The sequence below is a fragment of the Puma concolor genome, chromosome C2, assembly GCF_028749965.1.
Source record: "Puma concolor isolate L17-30 chromosome C2, mPumCon1.1.hap2, whole genome shotgun sequence".
Classification (NCBI taxonomy): Eukaryota; Metazoa; Chordata; class Mammalia; order Carnivora; family Felidae; genus Puma; species Puma concolor.
The window spans coordinates 51,271,499-51,291,483 of record NC_141675.1 but is presented as its reverse complement, the minus strand read 5'-3'; the positions used below and the strand labels follow the sequence as shown (position 1 = coordinate 51,291,483).

At 35.5% G+C, this 19,985-nt stretch overlaps 1 protein-coding gene across 9 annotated transcripts in view; it reads right to left on the bottom strand.

Annotated features, from left to right (window-relative positions):
• LEKR1 (leucine, glutamate and lysine rich 1) overlaps positions 1 to 19,985 on the bottom strand; it is a 222,147-nt gene that overhangs the window by 77,714 nt on the left and 124,448 nt on the right. For all 9 annotated transcript variants that reach the window (XR_015240078.1, XR_015240079.1, XR_015240080.1 and 6 more), the window contains 3 exons: positions 14,733 to 14,814; positions 3,112 to 3,189; positions 2,572 to 2,775 (listed from right to left, as the gene is read on the bottom strand). Coding sequence is in view for 5 of the 9 variants with exons in the window: in XM_086674580.1 (XP_086530706.1) it covers positions 2,572 to 2,775; positions 3,112 to 3,189; positions 14,733 to 14,814 (364 nt within the window). In the remaining 4 variants the exon portion in view is untranslated. The remainder of the gene's footprint in view (positions 1 to 2,571; positions 2,776 to 3,111; positions 3,190 to 14,732; positions 14,815 to 19,985) is intronic.

The following is a 19,985-nucleotide window of genomic DNA, read 5'->3' as shown; positions in this document are numbered from 1 at the left end:
GTCTCAGCTACGATACCCTTTTCCTTACTTTATTTCCATTGTCACAATCTGTAATTATTCTAGTTAGCACTTCACTTTTTCTTTTACTATGTGTCTCATTAGAATGCAAGCTTCTTGAGGACAGGGATGTTTCAGACTTATTGTTATATCCCCAGAGTACATAGTACCTGGCATATAGTCAATGCTCAACAAACAACTGTTGACTAAATTACCCAAAGCAAGCCATTCATTCTATTTATTGAGTGGATATGTGTCATACTCTGAGGATACAACAGAGGACAAGGAAGACAAAATTTGAAGGTGGCCTAGGACAAAGAAAAAGGACATTTATTTATGTCTAGGAGTAATCCTATGATAATATGTTAACTTACTGATCTGTAAGCACATTTTTATTTCTATTTTTAAAACACAGAAAAACGTATATATCCAGGTGATTGCGTATTTCAAAGCAATCCCCCAAGAAAGTTCTATATTTGGTCTAATGATGCCGTCAATCCTCAAAACATTCATAAGACTGCCGTCTTCAAATTGCAGCCAGAGATAATTTAGTAAGCATAGAAAAAAAATTTAATTTTGATCCTACATGGTATTTCCCAGATTTTCCCTCCATAGTCACTGAACGTGCTTTTACTGAACATACTGATATGGTTTTAAAAAATCAAATTCATCCCTAAAGGGCAAAGATACATCATACAGAGAATATTCTAAAATATTTGCACTTAAGTCAGTCCTCAGAAAAGTGTTCCAGAGATATCTGAACAAAGACAGGATCTTTTCAATGACCACTATAAAGAAGATAGCAGTCATTCAGATAAACAATGAAATCTAATTAATCGGACATCATTAGAAATGGGGTATTTTAGATGATACAGGGATATAAGAAAATTATTCAGATAACCAAAGTTATGAACAGAAGATTTAAACATTTTTTATTTATTTCATGGTATCTTAGGATATATGATTCTGTACTTTTTAAGTAGAGTATATGGCTGATTTTTATCTTTATCACTCACGGTTATCACGATGGTCATCAGTTATAAACCCATGTTATAAATATATAAATAGTTACAAATGTGTGTAGGGTTGTTTCTATCATATATTGGGTCAAATTGCAATGCTTTTAAAGTTTTAGTTTGCATTTATAGTTTTTTTCTCTTCTATGCATGGTCAATCTTTCAGCTGCCATTCCTTCTTGTTATTAGTAAACCTGGCTCTTACAAATTCCCTGCTTATGAAATTGCTGCTTCTAATATGCTATGGGCTGAGCAACTATGTAATTGTGAAATGGTAGAGGTGGTGAGGTGGAATGAAGAGTCATTTAACTATAAGGTATATGATATTTGCAAGAAGCAGATTATTGGTATGGTTGAATCACGAAGAAATGCTGGGTAGCAATCAGCACTGCAGGTGTTCATCTTATCCTGGGATGGACCAGAGATAAGAATTATTCCCCTGTGAACTGGACAGGCTCCTCCTAGCCTGAAGTAGAGACAGATAGGACCCAGGGCAAAGAGTTAATAAGAAAGTTCTGAGACAATTAACTTAATTCTAAGCTGCTTGCTAGCCACTCCCAGACTCTTCCTCTGAGGGCAAATAGCTATCCTTGTAAAGAACAACAACAACAACAAAATTATAAATCTTCTAAGATAGAAACCCAATATGCATAAAATGAAATTAGCAAAACAAAAAATAAACCAAAAAAATTATAGGAAGAATGGAAAACAAATAGCCAATTTTGCCTTTTGTGCACAGAGAATAATACAAGACAAAAATTCTTGCCCTTATGGAACTTGTGTTCTTTTGGAATATAATAGTTATATCAATAAATGTAAATGGGATAATATCTCCCATTAGACTTCCATATTTGATAAAACCTAATAAAATAAAGCCCCAAAATGTATGTTATATTATCAGATATACATTTAAAACAAAAGAATTCAAAAAGAATGAGTACAGACATACCAGGCAAATAAAAACAAAAAGAAAGAAAGAAAGCAGGGTTGAGATACGAAATACAAATAAGGTTAATTTAAAGACAAATTAACTGAGCAACAATATCTAGGATGACTAAATGAACATGCTTTTTACTATCCCTTCACTACTTGAACACCAGAGTTATCTTTGTGGAGAGCCCTCAAGAAGAGGTACTGGTAAATAACAGAGAAGAAAAGTAGGAGCTAATAAAAGGAAAAAGTGATACAAAAAGATGTTTCTCTGTCGCAAAGTGATAGAATCCACCAATTATTGGTCCAGGTGAAATTTGGTAGTATAAGTATCATACATGGTCTTTTCACACATTGATTCTTTTCAATAAAAATCTAACACTAAATACAATGTGGATTCCATCTCTATTTTCACTAGCTATATGACTTTAAGTATGTTCTTTAACCAATTGGGGCTTTAGTTTAATCACTAAAGGAGGTGGTTGGATGTGATGGCCTTTCATGTGAAATATTTCTTTAATCCTGTGATTCTACTGTTATTAGTATATGTAAGACTTTGATATTTCAAATATATGTGGAACATTGACTTAAACAAAATATTTTTGGAAGAAATTATTGTTGACTGCACCTTTCACTTTTCAGCGTTACAACCTCTTCCTTTGTCTTATGCAGAAGAGTTTTGGTTATCTGTAGTTCATTTTCTGCAAAGTTAATTCTTCTTTTTATGTCTTCTTCTTGTCTTTCTTTCACAGTCAGTTCTTCCTGTAAAGTTTTATATATTTGTTGACAAGCCATTAAAGAATCCTCTTTCTCTTTAAGCAATCTGGTATGCCTAAAATGGAATAGGAAAAAAAAAATACACATTAGACACTATATTTTTATGTTTATCAAAGATATATGAAAATCTCATTTGAAACTAAAGACTATAATTTTAACTTAAAAATTTTTTTTTCACACTAAGAAAATGGAGAATTCTGTGGGATTAAAACTTTCCCATCTAGAAAGAGGCAAAATCAATGAACTTCAAGATATTATAAACTTAAATTAGGTACTCAATGTGTAAATAATACAATAAGAAAAACTAAGTACATTTCAAATAAAATGTTATTTAAAACATGATGTCAAATTTAATTACTAAAAATATTAATTTAAAATTTGCAGTGTATACCGTGACTCAGAAATAATGGATTCAAACTTCAGTTTTCTAAGTTCTCTTTGACAGTCATCAGCTTCATTAGATTTATTCCTAAAATAATATGAAAGAAGTTCAAATATTTTATTTCAAAATAGTTCAAGTATAAATGTTTCCCTTTTTAAAAAACATGTTTTTCCTTTATTACTTTTCTTATTATCTTTATATCCTATTTGTGGTTATATATACATACTTCCTTGAAGTTAGAAATATATAGTTAAGGGTTTTTTTTTTTCTTTGCCAAAAAAATTACTTGTAGTCCAACAATGTGTTTTTCTATATCATTTTATTTATCCATAAAAAGAAATTTCTTAGCATATTTATATTATTATTTCTTTAAAGAAATAAACATTCAGGCCACTGCTATAATTGCTAAGTAGGCTCCTATCAGACTGATCTGCACATAAATAAAAAGTCTAAGCTTTGGACAACATTAAAAAGAAAAGCCCCTGTTTGAAAGCATTGAAAAGTGAACAAAAGCAAGAAGATTCTGGAGGGAAGTTGACACCTTGAATGAGGTGACAGCATCGGGGTCAGATTTTCAAACCTGAGTCCCCAGTCTGCACCATGCAGAGGAACTGATATTCTGATAGAAAACACACTCAATCTGGCCTAAGGAAGGAGAGTACAGTGTTAGGGTCAACCATAATTGCTAGAAAGTTAGGAGTGAATCAAAATAGGAGAGAGCCAAAGACAGAGAGTCCCAATACTACATAAAGACGCTACCCACACATCTGGCTGAGCCCTGAACTAAAAATGCACAGGGCAGACTCCAAGCAGCCTAAGATAAAAGAAAATTAGAGATTTGAGCTGCTGCCCTAGAGACAGAGTTTACAGTCTAAAGCCAATCAAATTAACTGCCTGCTTAAAGCAACACTACTCCTACTCCCACCAATAATAGTATTTGGAGAAATATAACAGAATCTAGAATTTCTATAACATAATATTCAGAATGCCCCGAATATAATGAAAATTACTCAATGCAGGAAGAAATAGAAAAGCATGACCTATTCCCAGGAGAAAAGACAGTTAATAGGGACTACCTCTGAGATGACCCAGATACTGAAATTAGCAGGCAGGGATTTTTCAAAGAGCAGTCACAACTCTGCTTAAAGACATAAAGAAAAATCCACTCTAATTAGTGAAAAGATGATAAATCTCAGCAGAAAAACAAACCCTTAAAATGAACCAAATGGAAATTCCAAAACGGGAAATAAACATATGTCTTCATTTTATATAATTGGCTTTTATAACAATACTCAAAAAGTTAATATATTAAGAAAGAGTAATATCCCAGTTTAAGTTTGTGTAGGCTGCTTATTAATAAGTCATTATCTGAATGTACCTTAAAATAGCCTATAAACTGTACAATGAAGTATGTTTGTTAGATTGTCAATAAGTTTGCCCTACTTGCAGAGTGACTTTAATTTCTAGTAAGTAATTGTTTGTATCATGAATATGAACAACATTAATTTATTTTTAAACCACTTTTATTATAAATATGATAAAATTATAAGCAATAGAGAACTGCATGAAATAATTACATAATGAATTGTTATATGGAGAAAACTCCTATAACTACCATTCATGTAAAAACATAAAACCTGACCAGCTACCCTAGAAGCTTCATGTCCCTGGTCCCAATCATAGCTAACTCCCTCCTCTCCAAAATATCCATTTTCATGAATTTTGTGGTAATCACTTTGATTTTCTTTAGAGTTTTATTACCCAAGTTTTATCTTTGAGCACTATATTTTAGTTTTACTTTTTCTTTTGTAAAAATGTCTTTTTAAAACATTTTATTTCTTTTATTACCTGTTTTTTGAAAACTAGATTAAGGTATTGTATTGACATACAATTAAGTGCATATACTTTGATATGTCTGACATATGTGTTAAGGCCATGAAACCATTACCAGAATCAAGCAGCACATGAGCATATGAGCATACTCAGAACTTACATCTTGGTCTCTAAGGCCATTCCTATACAAAGGAAACAGGGCTACTCAGAGAATGGCTGATTCCAAGGCTGGAGCAGAGTAAGTATATCTGAAATATCTTGTTATGCCACAAGGTAAGGAAGTGCTCATAAAAGATGATGAAACCAGGTTCCATTGTCACAGGAGGCAGCTTGAAGGGGCTCCTACTGGCTAAGCCTAGACAATGTGTGTATCAAAATAATTAAGTACAGTAATAAATTATAAACCATTGAAAAAATGAATGAATGAATAAATAAATATATTAATAATAAGAAGAGAGGCTCTTGTTTAAAATAGGATGCTGAGAACTAATAAATGGAGAGGGATGGCTGGAGTCAGAAAAATCATCATTTAGAAATCACTGTGGTAAAGTTTAGATAAGGCAAAAGTCATTAATGGATGCTACATCTAGGGATACATTTTGGTGAGGAGGAGAGTATATGTATTTAAGATGTCTCTTATAGACACTTACTAACTGGAAGGGAACCAAAAACCCAGGAATAATACACTGAACAAAGTGAGCAATACCTTCACCAGGTGATCAAAATTAACATCACCAAATGAGGAGCAGGCAGACGTTCATACCCTGAGAAGGACACCTCCCCACATATGTTGTTTTCTGGCTGAGAGTACATATTTTTAATCCAATCAAGAGGAAACATTACACCAATGTAAATGAAAAATTTTTATTTAAAAAAAGTTTGACAGGTTCTGCGTTCTTCAAAAAAAATGTCAGTGTCATAAAAAGACAAAGATAGACTAGAAATATTCCAGAATTAAGGAGGTTCAAGAGACATGCCAAATAGGTTGACTCTACCTGGTCTTGTACTAGAGGAGAAAATGCTATAAAGACCAACTAATAAAATTAGAATATGGGTGGTAGATTAAAGTATGTAAATTTATGACACGGTACAACTGTCCTTATGTAAAGTATCACTGAAAGTGAGGCTGGAAAGTCAGACTGAAGTATTTAGAGGTAAAGGGTCATGTTGTATGTAATTTATCCTCAAATGGTTCAGGAAAGACAACTGTGTGTGTGTGTGTGTGTGTGTGTGTGTGTGTGTGTGTGTGTGTGTGTGTAGAGAGAGAGAGAGAAGGAAGGGGGCAAGGAAAGGTGAGGAAGAAAGCAAATGGGTTAAAATGTTAATCTGGATAAAGGTCATTTGGGTCCTCTTTGTAATACCATTATGTTTATAACTTTTTGTTAAGTTTGAAGTTATTTCTGAGTAAAACATTAGAAAAGAAAGAATAAGGAAAAGATTGACATGCCATTAGAAAGTGGGCAAAGATTATGACCAGGTGAGTCACAAAGGAAAGAACACAGAGTAGAATATGCAGGAGTAAAATTTTTCATCAAACTAGTATTTTTTAAAGTTATTATGCCCACTATGAGCTAGTGGGTATGAAATGGTTATTTACAAACACTGCTGAGAATAAAATTAGTATAATCTTATTGGAAGGCAATGAATCATTAAGCATTAAAAGCCTTAACATTATTTAAGTTTGATTCAAGCAAAATTATCCAAAGGAAATACATGTGAGTAGAAAGATTTACCTATATGAATTTCAAAGTACCCTGTTTATAAAAATGAAAAATTTAGAAATTCTAAAAAACAAAAGCTTAGTAAGCAAGTTATAATTCATCCATAGATTGGAATACTATACAGCCATTTCATAGTTATCTATAAATGTGGGGTGCCTGGGTTGCTCAGTTGGTTAAGTGCCCAACTCTTGATTTTGGCTCAGGTCACGATAGTTTGGGAGATGGAGCCCCATGTTGGGCTCTGTGCTGACAGCACTGAGCCTGCTTAGGATTCTCTCTCTCCTTCTCTCTCTCTGCCCCTCCCCTACTCACACGTGTGCTATAAATTAATTAATTAATTAATTAATTAAAAAAATGAAAAATTATAAAAAAAATAGTTCTCTACAAATGTATTGTGTAATGACATGGGTATATCACTAAATGAAAACATGTTAAAAATATACATTACTTAGAAAAAGTAGACTTTAAGAAAAAGTCCTTAGAAAAAAGGACTATAAGGATTTATAAAAATACAACTATAATTTTCGTTTTTGTATATTCCTGTCTTTTCCAAGTTTTATATATTTGCTTTGAAATAAAACAAAAATGTTTCTTTAAAAAATGCTTTGAGCACAGGGTAATGTATGGAAGTGCTGAATCACCGTATCTACACCTGAAGCTAATGTAACACTCTATGTTAACTAATTGGAATTAAAATTAAAACTTTAAAAAATTCTTTGAGGTTCAGCAGCCCCACATGAGATTCACTCTATGTTCAGACTCACGTACAATTTTTCAAACCCAGAGGCAAGGACAGCAGTTCTTTCAATGGTTATTTTGCTAACTCTGTGGACAATTAATCTAGGGAGCCTACCATCCCAAGGACTCCCCTCACCATGATCAGCTCTCACCCCCATGCCAGTTAAACCATTCTTTCTACGGTCCATCCTTCACAACATAATTGTTCTCTTCATCTCATTAGGATGGGGAGAGGGAGAATTGGAGGGAAGAGAAAGAAAGCCTACATCTCTTTAAACACTGCATTCCTATTCCTAAACCAGACAGAGACCCAGTAAAAAAAGAGAACTACAGGCCAATATCCCTGATGAATATGGATGCAAAAATTCTCAATAAGATACTAGCAAATCGAATTCAACGGCATATAAAAAGAATTATTCACCATGATCAAGTGGGATTCATTCCTGGGATGCAGGGCTGGTTCAACATTCGCAAATCAATCAACGTGATACATCACATTAACAAAAAAAAAGAGAAGAACCATATTATCCTGTCAATCGATGCAGAAAAGGCCTTTGACAAAATCCAGCACCCTTTCTTAATAAAAACTCTTGAGAAAGTCGGGATAGAAGGAACATACTTAAAGATCATAAAAGCCATTTATGAAAAGCCCACAGCTAACATCATCCTCAACGGGGAAAAACTGAGAGCTTTTTCCCTGAGATCAGGAACACGACAGGGATGCCCACTCTCACCGCTGTTGTTTAACATAGTGCTGGAAGTTCTAGCAACAGCAATCAGACAACAAAAGGAAATCAAAGGCGTCAAAATTGGCAAAGATGAAGTCAAGCTTTCGCTCTTTGCAGATGACATGATATTATACATGGAAAATCCAATAGACTCCACCAAAAGTCTGCTAGAACTGATACATGAATTCAGCAAAGTTGCAGGATACAAAATCAATGTACAGAAATCAGTTGCATTCTTATACACTAACAATGAAGCAACAGAAAGACAAATAAAGAAACTGATCCCATTCACAATTGCACCAAGAAGCATAAAATACCTAGGAATAAATCTAACCAAAGATGTAAAGGATCTGTATGCTGAAAACTATAGAAAGCTTATGAAGGTAATTGAAGAAGATTTAAAGAAATGGAAAGACATTCCCTGCTCATGGATTGGAAGAATAAATATTATCAAAATGTCAATACTACCCAAAGCTATCTACACATTCAATGCAATCCCAATCAAAATTGCACCAGCATTCTTCTCGAAACTAGAACAAGCAATCCTAAAATTCATATGGAACCACAAAAGGCCCCGAATAGCCAAAGTAATTTTGAAGAAGAAGACCAAAGCAGGAGGCATCACAATCCCAGACTTTAGCCTCTACTACAAAGCTGTCATCATCAAGACAGCATGGTATTGGCACAAAAACAGACACATAGACCAATGGAATAGAATAGAAACCCCAGAACTAGACCCACAAACGTATGGCCAACTCATCTTTGACAAAGCAGGAAAGAACATCCAATGGAAAAAAGACAGTCTCTTTAACAAATGGTGCTGGGAGAACTGGACAGCAACATGCAGAAGGTTGAAACTAGACCACTTTCTCACACCATTCACAAAAATAAACTCAAAATGGATAAAGGACCTGAATGTGAGACAGGAAACCATCAAAACCTTAGAGGAGAAAGCAGGAAAAGACCTCTCTGACCTCAGCCGTAGCAATCTCTTCCTCGACACATCCCCAAAGGCAAGGGAATTAAAAGCAAAAGTGAATTCCTGGGACCTTATGAAGAGAAAAAGCTTCTGCACAGCAAAGGAAACAACCAACAAAACTAAAAGGCAACCAACGGAATGGGAAAAGATATTTGCAAATGACATATCGGACAAAGGGCTAGTATCCAAAATCTATAAAGAGCTCACCAAACTCCACACCCGAAAAGCAAATAACCCAGTGAAGAAATGGGCAGAAAACATGAATAGACACTTCTCTAAAGAAGACATCCGGATGGCCAACAGGCACATGAAAAGATGTTCAGCGTCGCTCCTTATCAGGGAAATACAAATCAAAACCACACTCAGGTATCACCTCACGCCAGTCAGAGTGGCCAAAATGAACAAATCAGGAGACTATAGATGCTGGAGAGGATGTGGAGAAACGGGAACCCTCTTGCACTGTTGGTGGGAATGCAAATTGGTGCAGCCGCTCTGGAAAGCAGTGTGGAGGTTCCTCAGAAAATTAAAAATAGACCTACCCTATGACCCAGCAATAGCACTGCTAGGAATTTATCCAAGGGACACAGGAGTACTGATGCATAGGGGCACTTGTACCCCAATGTTTATAGCAGCACTCTCAACAATAGCCAAATTATGGAAAGAGCCTAAATGTCCATCAACTGATGAATGGATAAAGAAATTGTGGTTTATATACACAAGGGAGTACTACGTGGCAATGAGAAAAAATGAAATATGGCCTTTTGTAGCAACGTGGATGGAACTGGAGAGTGTGATGCTAAGTGAAATAAGCCATACAGAGAAAGACAGATACCATATGGTTTCACTCTTATGTGGATCCTGAGAAACTTAAGAGAAACCCATGGGGGAGGGGAAAAAAAAAAAAAGAGGTTAGAGTGGGAGAGAGCCAAAGCATAAGAGACTGTTGAGAACTGAGAACAAACTAAGGGTTGATGGGGGGTGGGAGGGAGGAGAGGGTGGGTGATGGGTACTGAGGAGGGCACCTTTTGGGATGAGCACTGGGTGTTGTATGGAAACCAATTTGACAATAAATTTCATATATAAAAAAAAATAAAAAATAAAAAAAAAATAAACACTGCATTCCTTCTGTTAATCCTTTCTCTTAAACTGCTTTGAATAAGCCTTTAGAAAGGCTTCTGCTACCCCCGTCAATCATTGTAAAGGAAATAAGGTGAAATTATTGTATATTTTTCTTGATTTGAAAGGCAAGTTTCCATACCATTCCACTGCTTCATATGAAAGAGCCATTCTCAAACTGTTTCCTTGATACTTGCACTTTGCTGTCCAAAAAGCATTCCAAATCTAATACATCAAAAGCATAGTTTTTCTTATCTCCCTCACCCCATATCTATTTCTTTTACAGATTATTCCACTTCAACAAACGATACCAACACAATAATGATATTAAAAGGGTAGCACTTATGTATCTCATGCTACCTCAAGGCAGCCCTTACTTCCTTGTTACAGTTGAGAAAAGAGACTAGAGAGAGAAATAACATGCCCAAAGTAACATAACTACTAGGTAGTAATGCTGGCAGCAGTCTGGATCCGGAGTCTAGGCTCTTAGTCACTACACTCTACTGTCTCTCAATTGTCTACCCTAATGTTGAAAAATCCCCAAATCTCACCCTTTATTCTTTCCTTCCCAGTCCTCTTGCTCCCCAGTCACATCCACTCCACCAATAAATCCTGGCAGATTAAGCCGGCATATATTTCTCTCCATCTCCACACTATAGCCTTACAGTCAACCAGTCACTTCTCACTTGCGTGAACGTGCGCCATCCCACCTAGTCTCACTGATTACTCTTGTACCCCCACTCCAGTCCTCTCTCCAGGTAGCTGCCATGTCCACCTTTTAAAACAAATCACATCAGTTCACTCTCCCGCCAAACATCTTCTAATAGTTTCCCATTGCCCTCCACATAAATCCAAAATCCTCACTAAGCTCTGAACACACTGGTGTATTATTTTCTTATTGTTGCTGTAACAAATTGCCACAACCTTAGTGGTTTAAAACAACACAGACTGATTATCTTACAGTTTTCAGGTAAGAAGTCCTAACATCAAGACATCACAAGGGCTGTGTTCCTTCTGGTGGTTTTAGGGGAAAATTTGTGTCCTTGACTTTTCTAGCTTCTAGACACCACCATACTTCCTTGGCTTCTGCTCCCTTTGTCTACCTGCAAATCACAACATTTCAAATATTGCTTCCATCTTCACATCTACTTTTGTGACTTTGACTGCCTTTTTTTCCTCTTATAAGGACTTTTGCAATGACATCTGGCTTGCCTGAATAGGATAATCTCCCTCTCTCAAAAGCCTTCATTTAATCACAGGTGCAAAGTTCCTTTTGTCATGTAGAGTAACATGCTCACAGATGAGGACATGAAAATCTTTGGGAGCCATTATTCTGTCCACCACAACTGGCCTTCCTCATGTCTTGAACTTGGTCATCAAGTTCACCTGGCCTACCTCATGTCATCAGCTTTTAAAGCTTCATTAACACTCTATCACTTTAGCAAGCATTACTGACTACCTTCTGGACATGACTACAATTTTCTTCCTGGCCATAGAGCCCATTATCATCTTCTTTCAGGATAAATCTTGCTTGGTCTAAACTAATTGTGGTAGTCTTGTTCCCCTTGCCAGTGATTATTTAGGAGAGGGTATGCAAAGGGTTCAGCCAAAGAGCTGTAAAGAGAGGGCTGTTTGATGGCTTCTGGGAAAATTTTTTTCTCACTTCTAAGGAGACACCAGAAAAACAGGCCCTTCCTGCCTCTGGGCTGGTTACATTTGGATGTGGTACCTGGAACTGCAGTCATCTCATAATCACAAGGGACTTAGGCTTGAAGTGAAGCCAGTGCTAACGACAGCAGGATGGAGACAGAAAGAACATCAAGATCCAAGATGATTTAGCCACTCAATCGACTAAACCTGAAACCACTCTACTTCTTGTTACTTGTAGCTCAACATCTTTACTGATTAAATCTGTTTTCAAATATATAACAAGTTCTTACAAACCTTGGAAAATATTTTCTTATAAATCTTAGGAAAAAAAGAACTTGTAAGTTCATCCATTTAAAAACTGCCTCTTTCCCTTAAGTAAAAATCCACAAAACTGATATCCAAACATTTAAAAATCTTGAAACAAAAAAACTATCCTAAGTTGGATAGGTGAAAATGATCTCCACTTCTAGCCCCCACAAAGGAGAGGATTAAAAATTTAAAGAAACTTTATTTCACAGCACCTCCAATTTTTGGAAGTTCAAAAAGGTTTGGATATAGATAGTAAATCTCCAATTTATTAACAAATTGTACATGGAAAATTTTGAGTGAATTCTTTTGACTTCTGGACACCTCCTGAGCTCTGAGCTGAACAGTCTTAGCTCTGATCCTACATGCCCACCCGACTCTATCCTCATAGTAAAGGAGGGTAGATGGAGTAGAGATGGAAAAGCCAGATACAGTCAGCATAAAGAAAGGTCTCCCGCAACTGGGGCCATTTAAGCAGTTCTTTCATAACTCAATTTTTAAAAAATGGATACTCTGCCCATTTTCTAATTTTAAGAAGCTCTTATAGGGGCACCTGGGTGGCTTAATCGGTTGAACATCTGACTCTTGGTTTCTGCTTGGGTCATGATCCCAGGGTTGTGGGATCAAGTCTCATGTCAGGCTCCACGCTAAGAGTGGAGCCTGAGATTCTTTCCCTCTCTCCTTCTGCCTCTCTCCCCTGCTTGTGTGCTCTCTCTCATTCTCTCTCTCTGTCTCTCAAATTAAAACAAAAAAGTTCTTATATCAGCAGGAAGCATCAGTTTTAGAAACTGAAACAAAAGTATCAGCATTTCTGCAATTGTATAGTGATTTCCTCCAGGTAATTTATTTGATGGACTTTAGTGAGGTGGTATTTCTCACTCCAACTCCAATCTACTCTGACTCTTATTTCTCAGCACTTACATTATAAATTATGTTAAAAATATAATTAATAAAAAAACCACAAAGCATGTGTCAATATTAAATGGGAATGTTCCTTACATATATAGAAAATTCTGTGCCAATTTATCCAGTAAAAATCAATTCATGTCACAACCCATGAGCTTTATTCTTTTTCCTCAGTATGCTTATTTCTGTAGTTAGCTTCTCTCCCAACTTGCCAGGACTCCGTTCCATATGCTGAGTCTTGATGGGTCCATAAATTCCCTTTTAATTTAGTTAGGTACGAGCCCAACTTTTCTATTCCTGGAATGTGCCTTCGTCACTTAACTGAGCTACAAGAAGCCAAAGTCACACAGTAGCTGTGGCCTGAGTAGGTTGTCCTCCACATGAGGCATCCATATGGCCAAAGCCCTTCCTAATGTTACTAGAGGGTGGGGAAGAATGATTTTTTCTTTCTTTCTTTCTTTCCTTCTTTCTTTCTTTCTTTCTTTCTTTCTTTCTTTCTTTCTTTCTTTCTTTCTTTCTTCCTTTCTTTCTTTCTCTCTCTCTCTTTCTTTCTTTCTTTCTTTCTTTCTTTCTTTCTTTCTTTCTTTCTTTCTTTCTTTTTTGCAATCACCATCTTGCTTCTCTTTTTTATGCTTGTTCTCATCCAGAAAGTTGCTTCCTGGGCTCAGTGAGTCATCCAAGGACCTCCTGTCACTCATTCCTTCAACCCTAGCCATCATATACAGATGGCAGAACTACTATATTTACTGTACTATTAATCACAGTGTTATAAAGCTTGAATATTTGTTTTTTCTTGTTTTTCAAAACCAAATTATTTTGCTACAAATAATTCACATATACATCACTTTGGTAGGGTATTTTCGAATTTGTTCTTCCTTGTGCTGCTAAGAATTTTATTAAACACATTGTTCTTAGGAGTAGTTCATAGTGAACACAACAGTTGGTTGCTAAGCATTCTAAATATTTATATTTCTTACGAGATTCATTCTTCCAAAATATAGGAACTGAAAACCAGAGCTATCAGATTATATACCACAAAGAAAACAAAATCTATTTTTCAAAGATTACACAAATTCTATCTTAGTGCTATAATTATAGATGTATGATATTTATACCATAAAGTAATTTTTGAAACTTCTGTTCTAAAAAAGTTAGTTCTCTGGATATTTTACAAGGGCATTTTCTTATCAGTTGTTTTCCAATATTTTCTTTCTCATTTATATAAAGTGGAAGTATACTCCAGCATTTCAAAGATACTCAAAGATACTTCTTCACAAGATACTATCTTTTTGAACTTAAAATTGGTAATTTTAAGAAACAACTTAAAAGTTGTTTCTTCTGGACAGATAAGAGAGAGAGAATGTGAAGAGACAAAAGTTAGAGAATATTTCACATTAAGTTACGTTTGAACAACCAGGGAAACCTTTAATACAAGAATAAGTTAAGTCTCTTACTGAGGGAAAGAAACATTTCATGTATTTAAAAATATTTACAGATCCTTTAATATACAACATACGCCAGAAAAGTACCTGAGAAAAGCAGGAGACCACACTCACACAACTAAATTACTGCCAAAGAGTCACAGAGAACACGTGGTAGGTGTGGGGGAGGATCTTTCTAAAAATTTTACAGGTCGTTCAATGTTCATCTTACATGAGCTTTTCTTTATAGTTGTCAATCTCTGTCACTGCCTTCTGATGTTTTAGACCAAGTGCCTCTACTTGACATTGTAAACCTGAAATGACACAATATATTCATCTGATTAGCACATTCTAAATGTCCAGATATTTTCATAGTGTAAACCATATTCTTTGAGAATTGCCACTCAGCTCCTGCAGCATACTGCCGCTGTTTACTCCACTTTGCCTGGGTATGCAGCTCATCTCTTCTCTGAAACCCCACGGAATTAATAGTTTTTGACAAAGCCAATTTATTGGCCTCTTTCTGCCCCCATCATCTTGCTAATTTTCAAACACCCAATGGCCTAAATTTTACTGATGTTTTGAAAGGAAATGTATGTAGCTGACACACATATGTTGATGTGATCATGTGGCTCATCTCTGAAACACGTGACTGCCTGAGCTTGCTTTTGTGGTCTGGAACTGAGAAGTATCGCTGAGGCCTCCTGGCAGAACTGAAATAGACAAACCATGTGCATTGCTCCCGGTAAAGAATTTGTTAACTCTGGGTAGCATCTAATAGGCATTTTAATGACTTTCAAAGCCAAGATATACAAGCAGGAAATTGGCTTCCATAGTCTGGGGAATTCAAGCAGCGTTTGAGGAAGATTATTCACACAGCGGTGTCTAACGTGTGTGGATGCAGAACTGAAACTAAAGCAGAAAGAATAAATGGCTTGCATGAAGTGGGTCTTGCCATTAGCCTGTGTGTGGGAACTATGATCTGAACCCCCGATGCAATGACAGCCCTTGTCGGCACTCTTTTTGAGTAGGGTAGAAAACACACTGACACAAATGGACTAACTGGTTTCTATGGAGAAGATAATTTAGCACACTGGAATTATAAAATTATATAATTATAAAATTATAAAACATAGCTGCTCAGATGTTTTAATAACATATTTTTAATAGTAAACTTTAAAATCTTTATGCATCCATACATTTCTCTATATATCCTCAATCTGCCTTCTTAACTTTGTTTTATGAAGAAAAGCTTAAAGCAGAAAACAAATTCACGCTAAATGAATGTTTTAATTAAGTATTTTCCAGACATGAGTATAAATCTTTATGTTTATCCAGTACTTTCACATACATTATTTAATTTTATCTCTCAAACTTCTCTCTGGTGCAATAAGCCCCATTTTTCAAATGAGAATAAAAGGAAAGCTTCTCTGATTCTCTTGCTTGGTATCTTCCAATGAATAAATGCATTAGCCAACAGTTTAGACTGAAGGTTTTTAACTCAGCCTAAGTGATCAATTTGAGAGGATAACCCCTCGAAGTAAGATTTAATATGGACTTACATGGTAGATAATATTTGTGGGGTACATCTTTCCCAGTGATTGAGTGATTATATGAAGGAAAAGATAACATACAGATAATTTATTTTTGAGTACAACCTTCTGGAACAAAGCAATTTCTCATGAATGTTACACAATGTATTGCTTTGTTATTAAGTCCATATGGATTTGCAGAGAGGTTCTATTCACAACGACACAGCCAAAAGATTTCAACCAAATCCTCTGAAGAATAAGGAGGGAGGGAGGTTAATGTTTGTTGATACGCACTATGTGGCACTAGGAAAAATGCTTTCTCCCATATCATTTCATTCATAGTCACAGCTACCATGAAAAACAGGTACGCATTTTATTTCTACCAGTGAAGACTCTAAGGACCTGAGTAACTAACTTATCAAAGGTCACATAACTAGTTAGAAGTGATCCTGTGATTCAAAATCAGGTTGAACTCATCCCAAAGTCCTTATCTTTCTAACTCTCCTACATGGACTCTAAAACTATAAAAGCTGCAAGGGGATATGATATTTGTTCATGAAAGTACAGCTAGTGTAGCTATAGATCTATTTAACATATCTAAGAATCTTCCAAGAGAGATATTTAACAAATGAAAAGTATTATTTTGCATAAAATACATAGTAAATTAGTAGAATATCTAACCCCAGGAGGTGGTTTAGATTTAATTTTTTTTTAATTTTTTTTAACGTTTATTTATTTTTGAGACAGAGAGAGACAGAGCATGAACGGGGGAGGGGCAGAGAGAGAGGGAGACACAGAACCGGAAGCAAGCTCCAGGCTCTGAGCCATCAGCCCAGAGCCCGACGTGGAGCTCGAACTCACGGACCGTGAGATTGTGACCTAAGCTGAAGTCGGACGCTTAACCGACTGAGCTACCCAGGCGCCCCAGATTTAATTTTTGAAAATTCAAAATTTAATATAATTAATGAAAGATATTAAGACAAATATGGTATCATTGTGACCAATTTTATGTGTCTGACACCAGAGAGAACTATTATGCCTTCTTATTAATGTCCTTTGGTGCTTCTGTCAGGACATAAACTAGATAAAGCATGGGTCTGAGCCCATCTAATAAACTTCATGCTATCACTCCTAAGTACAGCTATTATTAAGAGGAAGAATTGATTATCTTGAAAACAAACTCCAGGTAATTGGTATAGATATGTGAATTTTATCCAGTTCTCAATTACCTGCTAATTAGTAGAACAGTAGATAGTAAAAATGACAGCATGTTTACAGCACTGGAAAGTATTCTTAAGATTACATTTGAATATACTTGTGCATCATAGTTCCAGAATTTACTAAGTTTAAGGGAAAATAAACTACAGTCATGACCCACTATACTTTCCAGTATTATTTTCTCTGCATACCCACCCGAATCTCCCTTTCTCCCTGTTTCAAGATAAGCATAGACAGCTTAGTCTAATTCACAGTGCCTGATGAGCAAAGAAGCCACTTCCTTTAGACAATTTACTATGTATTTACAGCATCTTTGAGTCAAAACAGGGAAAAGAAATAAACATTTTACTCTACAACACAGAAACTATAGAAGGTTGCCATGTGAAGTAAGTAGTAACAGAAAATACAAGTAGTGTCAACAAAGAAATCACTTTATATAAACAGAGAAGATACACATAGAATTGAGGAAAGAAAAGGATTCATTATGAATAATCCATAATGTAAACAGACCAGCAGTGTATAATTAAGAGTTAATATATTTTCATGGATGTTTTTTGTTGTTATTGTTGTTGCTTGGTTTTTACTTTTGGTTACATTTTCTCTAATAAAGAAGTTCTAAGAATAATTTTGAAAACGCACAGAACCTGTCTTCACTGTTCTGAATGAGAAATAAACATACTATTAGTTTATTATTGGTTCTGGTAGACTAGTAGGGTTGTTTTGTTTTTGGAAGCAGAGTCCCCAGTTCCTGTCCTTAATAAAGGAGCACAGTTAGGATAAGAACCAGAAAGATTAAGCCACCTGCACAAGACCGCTCCTTCAGTTCCTGAGGCAAGGAGTTCTTAAATAAGTGTATTGTTCTGTGCAGTCCTTCTCTATAGTGAAATAAATTCAACTTCAATTTTCTGTCATTCAGCATGACATTGGATTATGAGGCAAAAGGCCCTAAATGCCTACAAAAAGAAAGGAAGCATTGGCTTTAAACACCATGCAGATGTAAGGCGGAACCCATGGAAACAATCCAAAATTTACAACAGCAAATTCTACTATGATGTGACTGCATTCTTTAGAGATATTAAATAAGAAGCAAATGATTTTAAATGAACAAGACAAAAAAGAGCTCTTAGCCTCTCTTCATACGAAGCCAGCTGCTTGCTGGATAGCATTACACAGGCATCAGATTTGGGGTAATTAGTCATTTAAGAGAATGCTGTTATTCCAAAAGGTTTCTAGAAACTACAAATACAAAAGGTATTCATAGTTATTTTATAGAAGGATAGAAAACATTACAGTCACTTGGGAGAGTATATTCAGTATAATGTTTGAGAAAACAATAAATAGAAACTTCATAGTGGAAAGATATTTCAAGTTTAAAGCTTTCTGGATAAATACAAAAAAAAAAATCTGGTTCAAAGTGGAGGAAACTGAGTTTAGGTTCAAGAAGCAGAATGACATGGTGCCTGGGTGGCTCAGCCAGTTAAGCATCCAACTTTGGCTCAGGTCATGATCTCACGGTTTGTGGGTTCAAGCCCCGAGATGGGCTCTGTGCTGACAGCTTGGAGCCTGGAGCTTGGAGCCTGCTTCGGATTCTGTATCTCCTTCTCTCTCTGCCCCTCCCCCACTTGTGTTCTGTCTCTCTCTGTCTCTCAAAAATAAATAAATGAAGAAAAGAAGAAGAGGAAGAGAAAAAAGAAGAAAAATGAAAAAAACAAATAAGCAGAATTGGCCCCCAGAGATCCAGATCTAGGGGAATTTTTTTTAACGAGAAATTGAAGGCTGTGTAATTTTTTTTTTTAAATGGTAGAGATAACTGAAGGAAAGGAAAAACAGAAGTTTATCATTGTTTATACACTCTTTTGATAGGGTAACATAAAAGTGTAGAGCATGACCTCTAAAGCCAGACTGCCTATTTTCAAATCCTGGCTCTGTTTCTATGAGCTGTGTGACTTTAGGTACTTTAGTTTCCTTACCTAGAAAACAGTTACTGCAGCACAGGAGTGAGAATTAAGGCTTAATTAATATATGTAAACAGGAGAACAGTAGCAGGCACATAGTGAGCACTCCTGAACTGCTATCTCTTATCATTGGTGGTACCAGTGAGACCATCTGGCCCCCAACCTCACTTCCACTCTGAATCTCATCACTTTTCACCTTGAGGACCTTGTCCTTGCAGGTGTCATCAGTGCTTATCCTTGGATGGAGAAGGGTAAAAATGAAGGTTTTATAACAACCTACAGAGTTACTACGGCCATATGTTAAAACTTGTTAAATGTGGGTGACAGATTCACTCACATTTGTTATATTATTCTCTGTATTTTTGTTTGACATATGTAATGTTACTTATACATATAAATATATATAATTTAAATATTTTAAAAATATAACATTTAAATATTTGTATAAATATAAATATATATATAATCTATATAGTGCTGTTATATTATTCTCTGTTTTTTTTCTGTTTGACATACATAATGTCATTTATATATGTAATGTATATGTATATATATATATATATATATATATATATATATATATATATATATACAGTGCTGCATATATAGTTTAGAGACAGGTCTTGCTTGTGTGGTCAAGGATGATAGCATGCTCTGTACGAAGGAGTCTAATCAACTCAGTTCTGGGTGTTCAAGGTAGGAAAGAAAACAAAGATTAGAGATCTTGATATGGAAGTGGGGGATGAGGTTGAAACTAAAGACAACTCATTGGATTCTTTG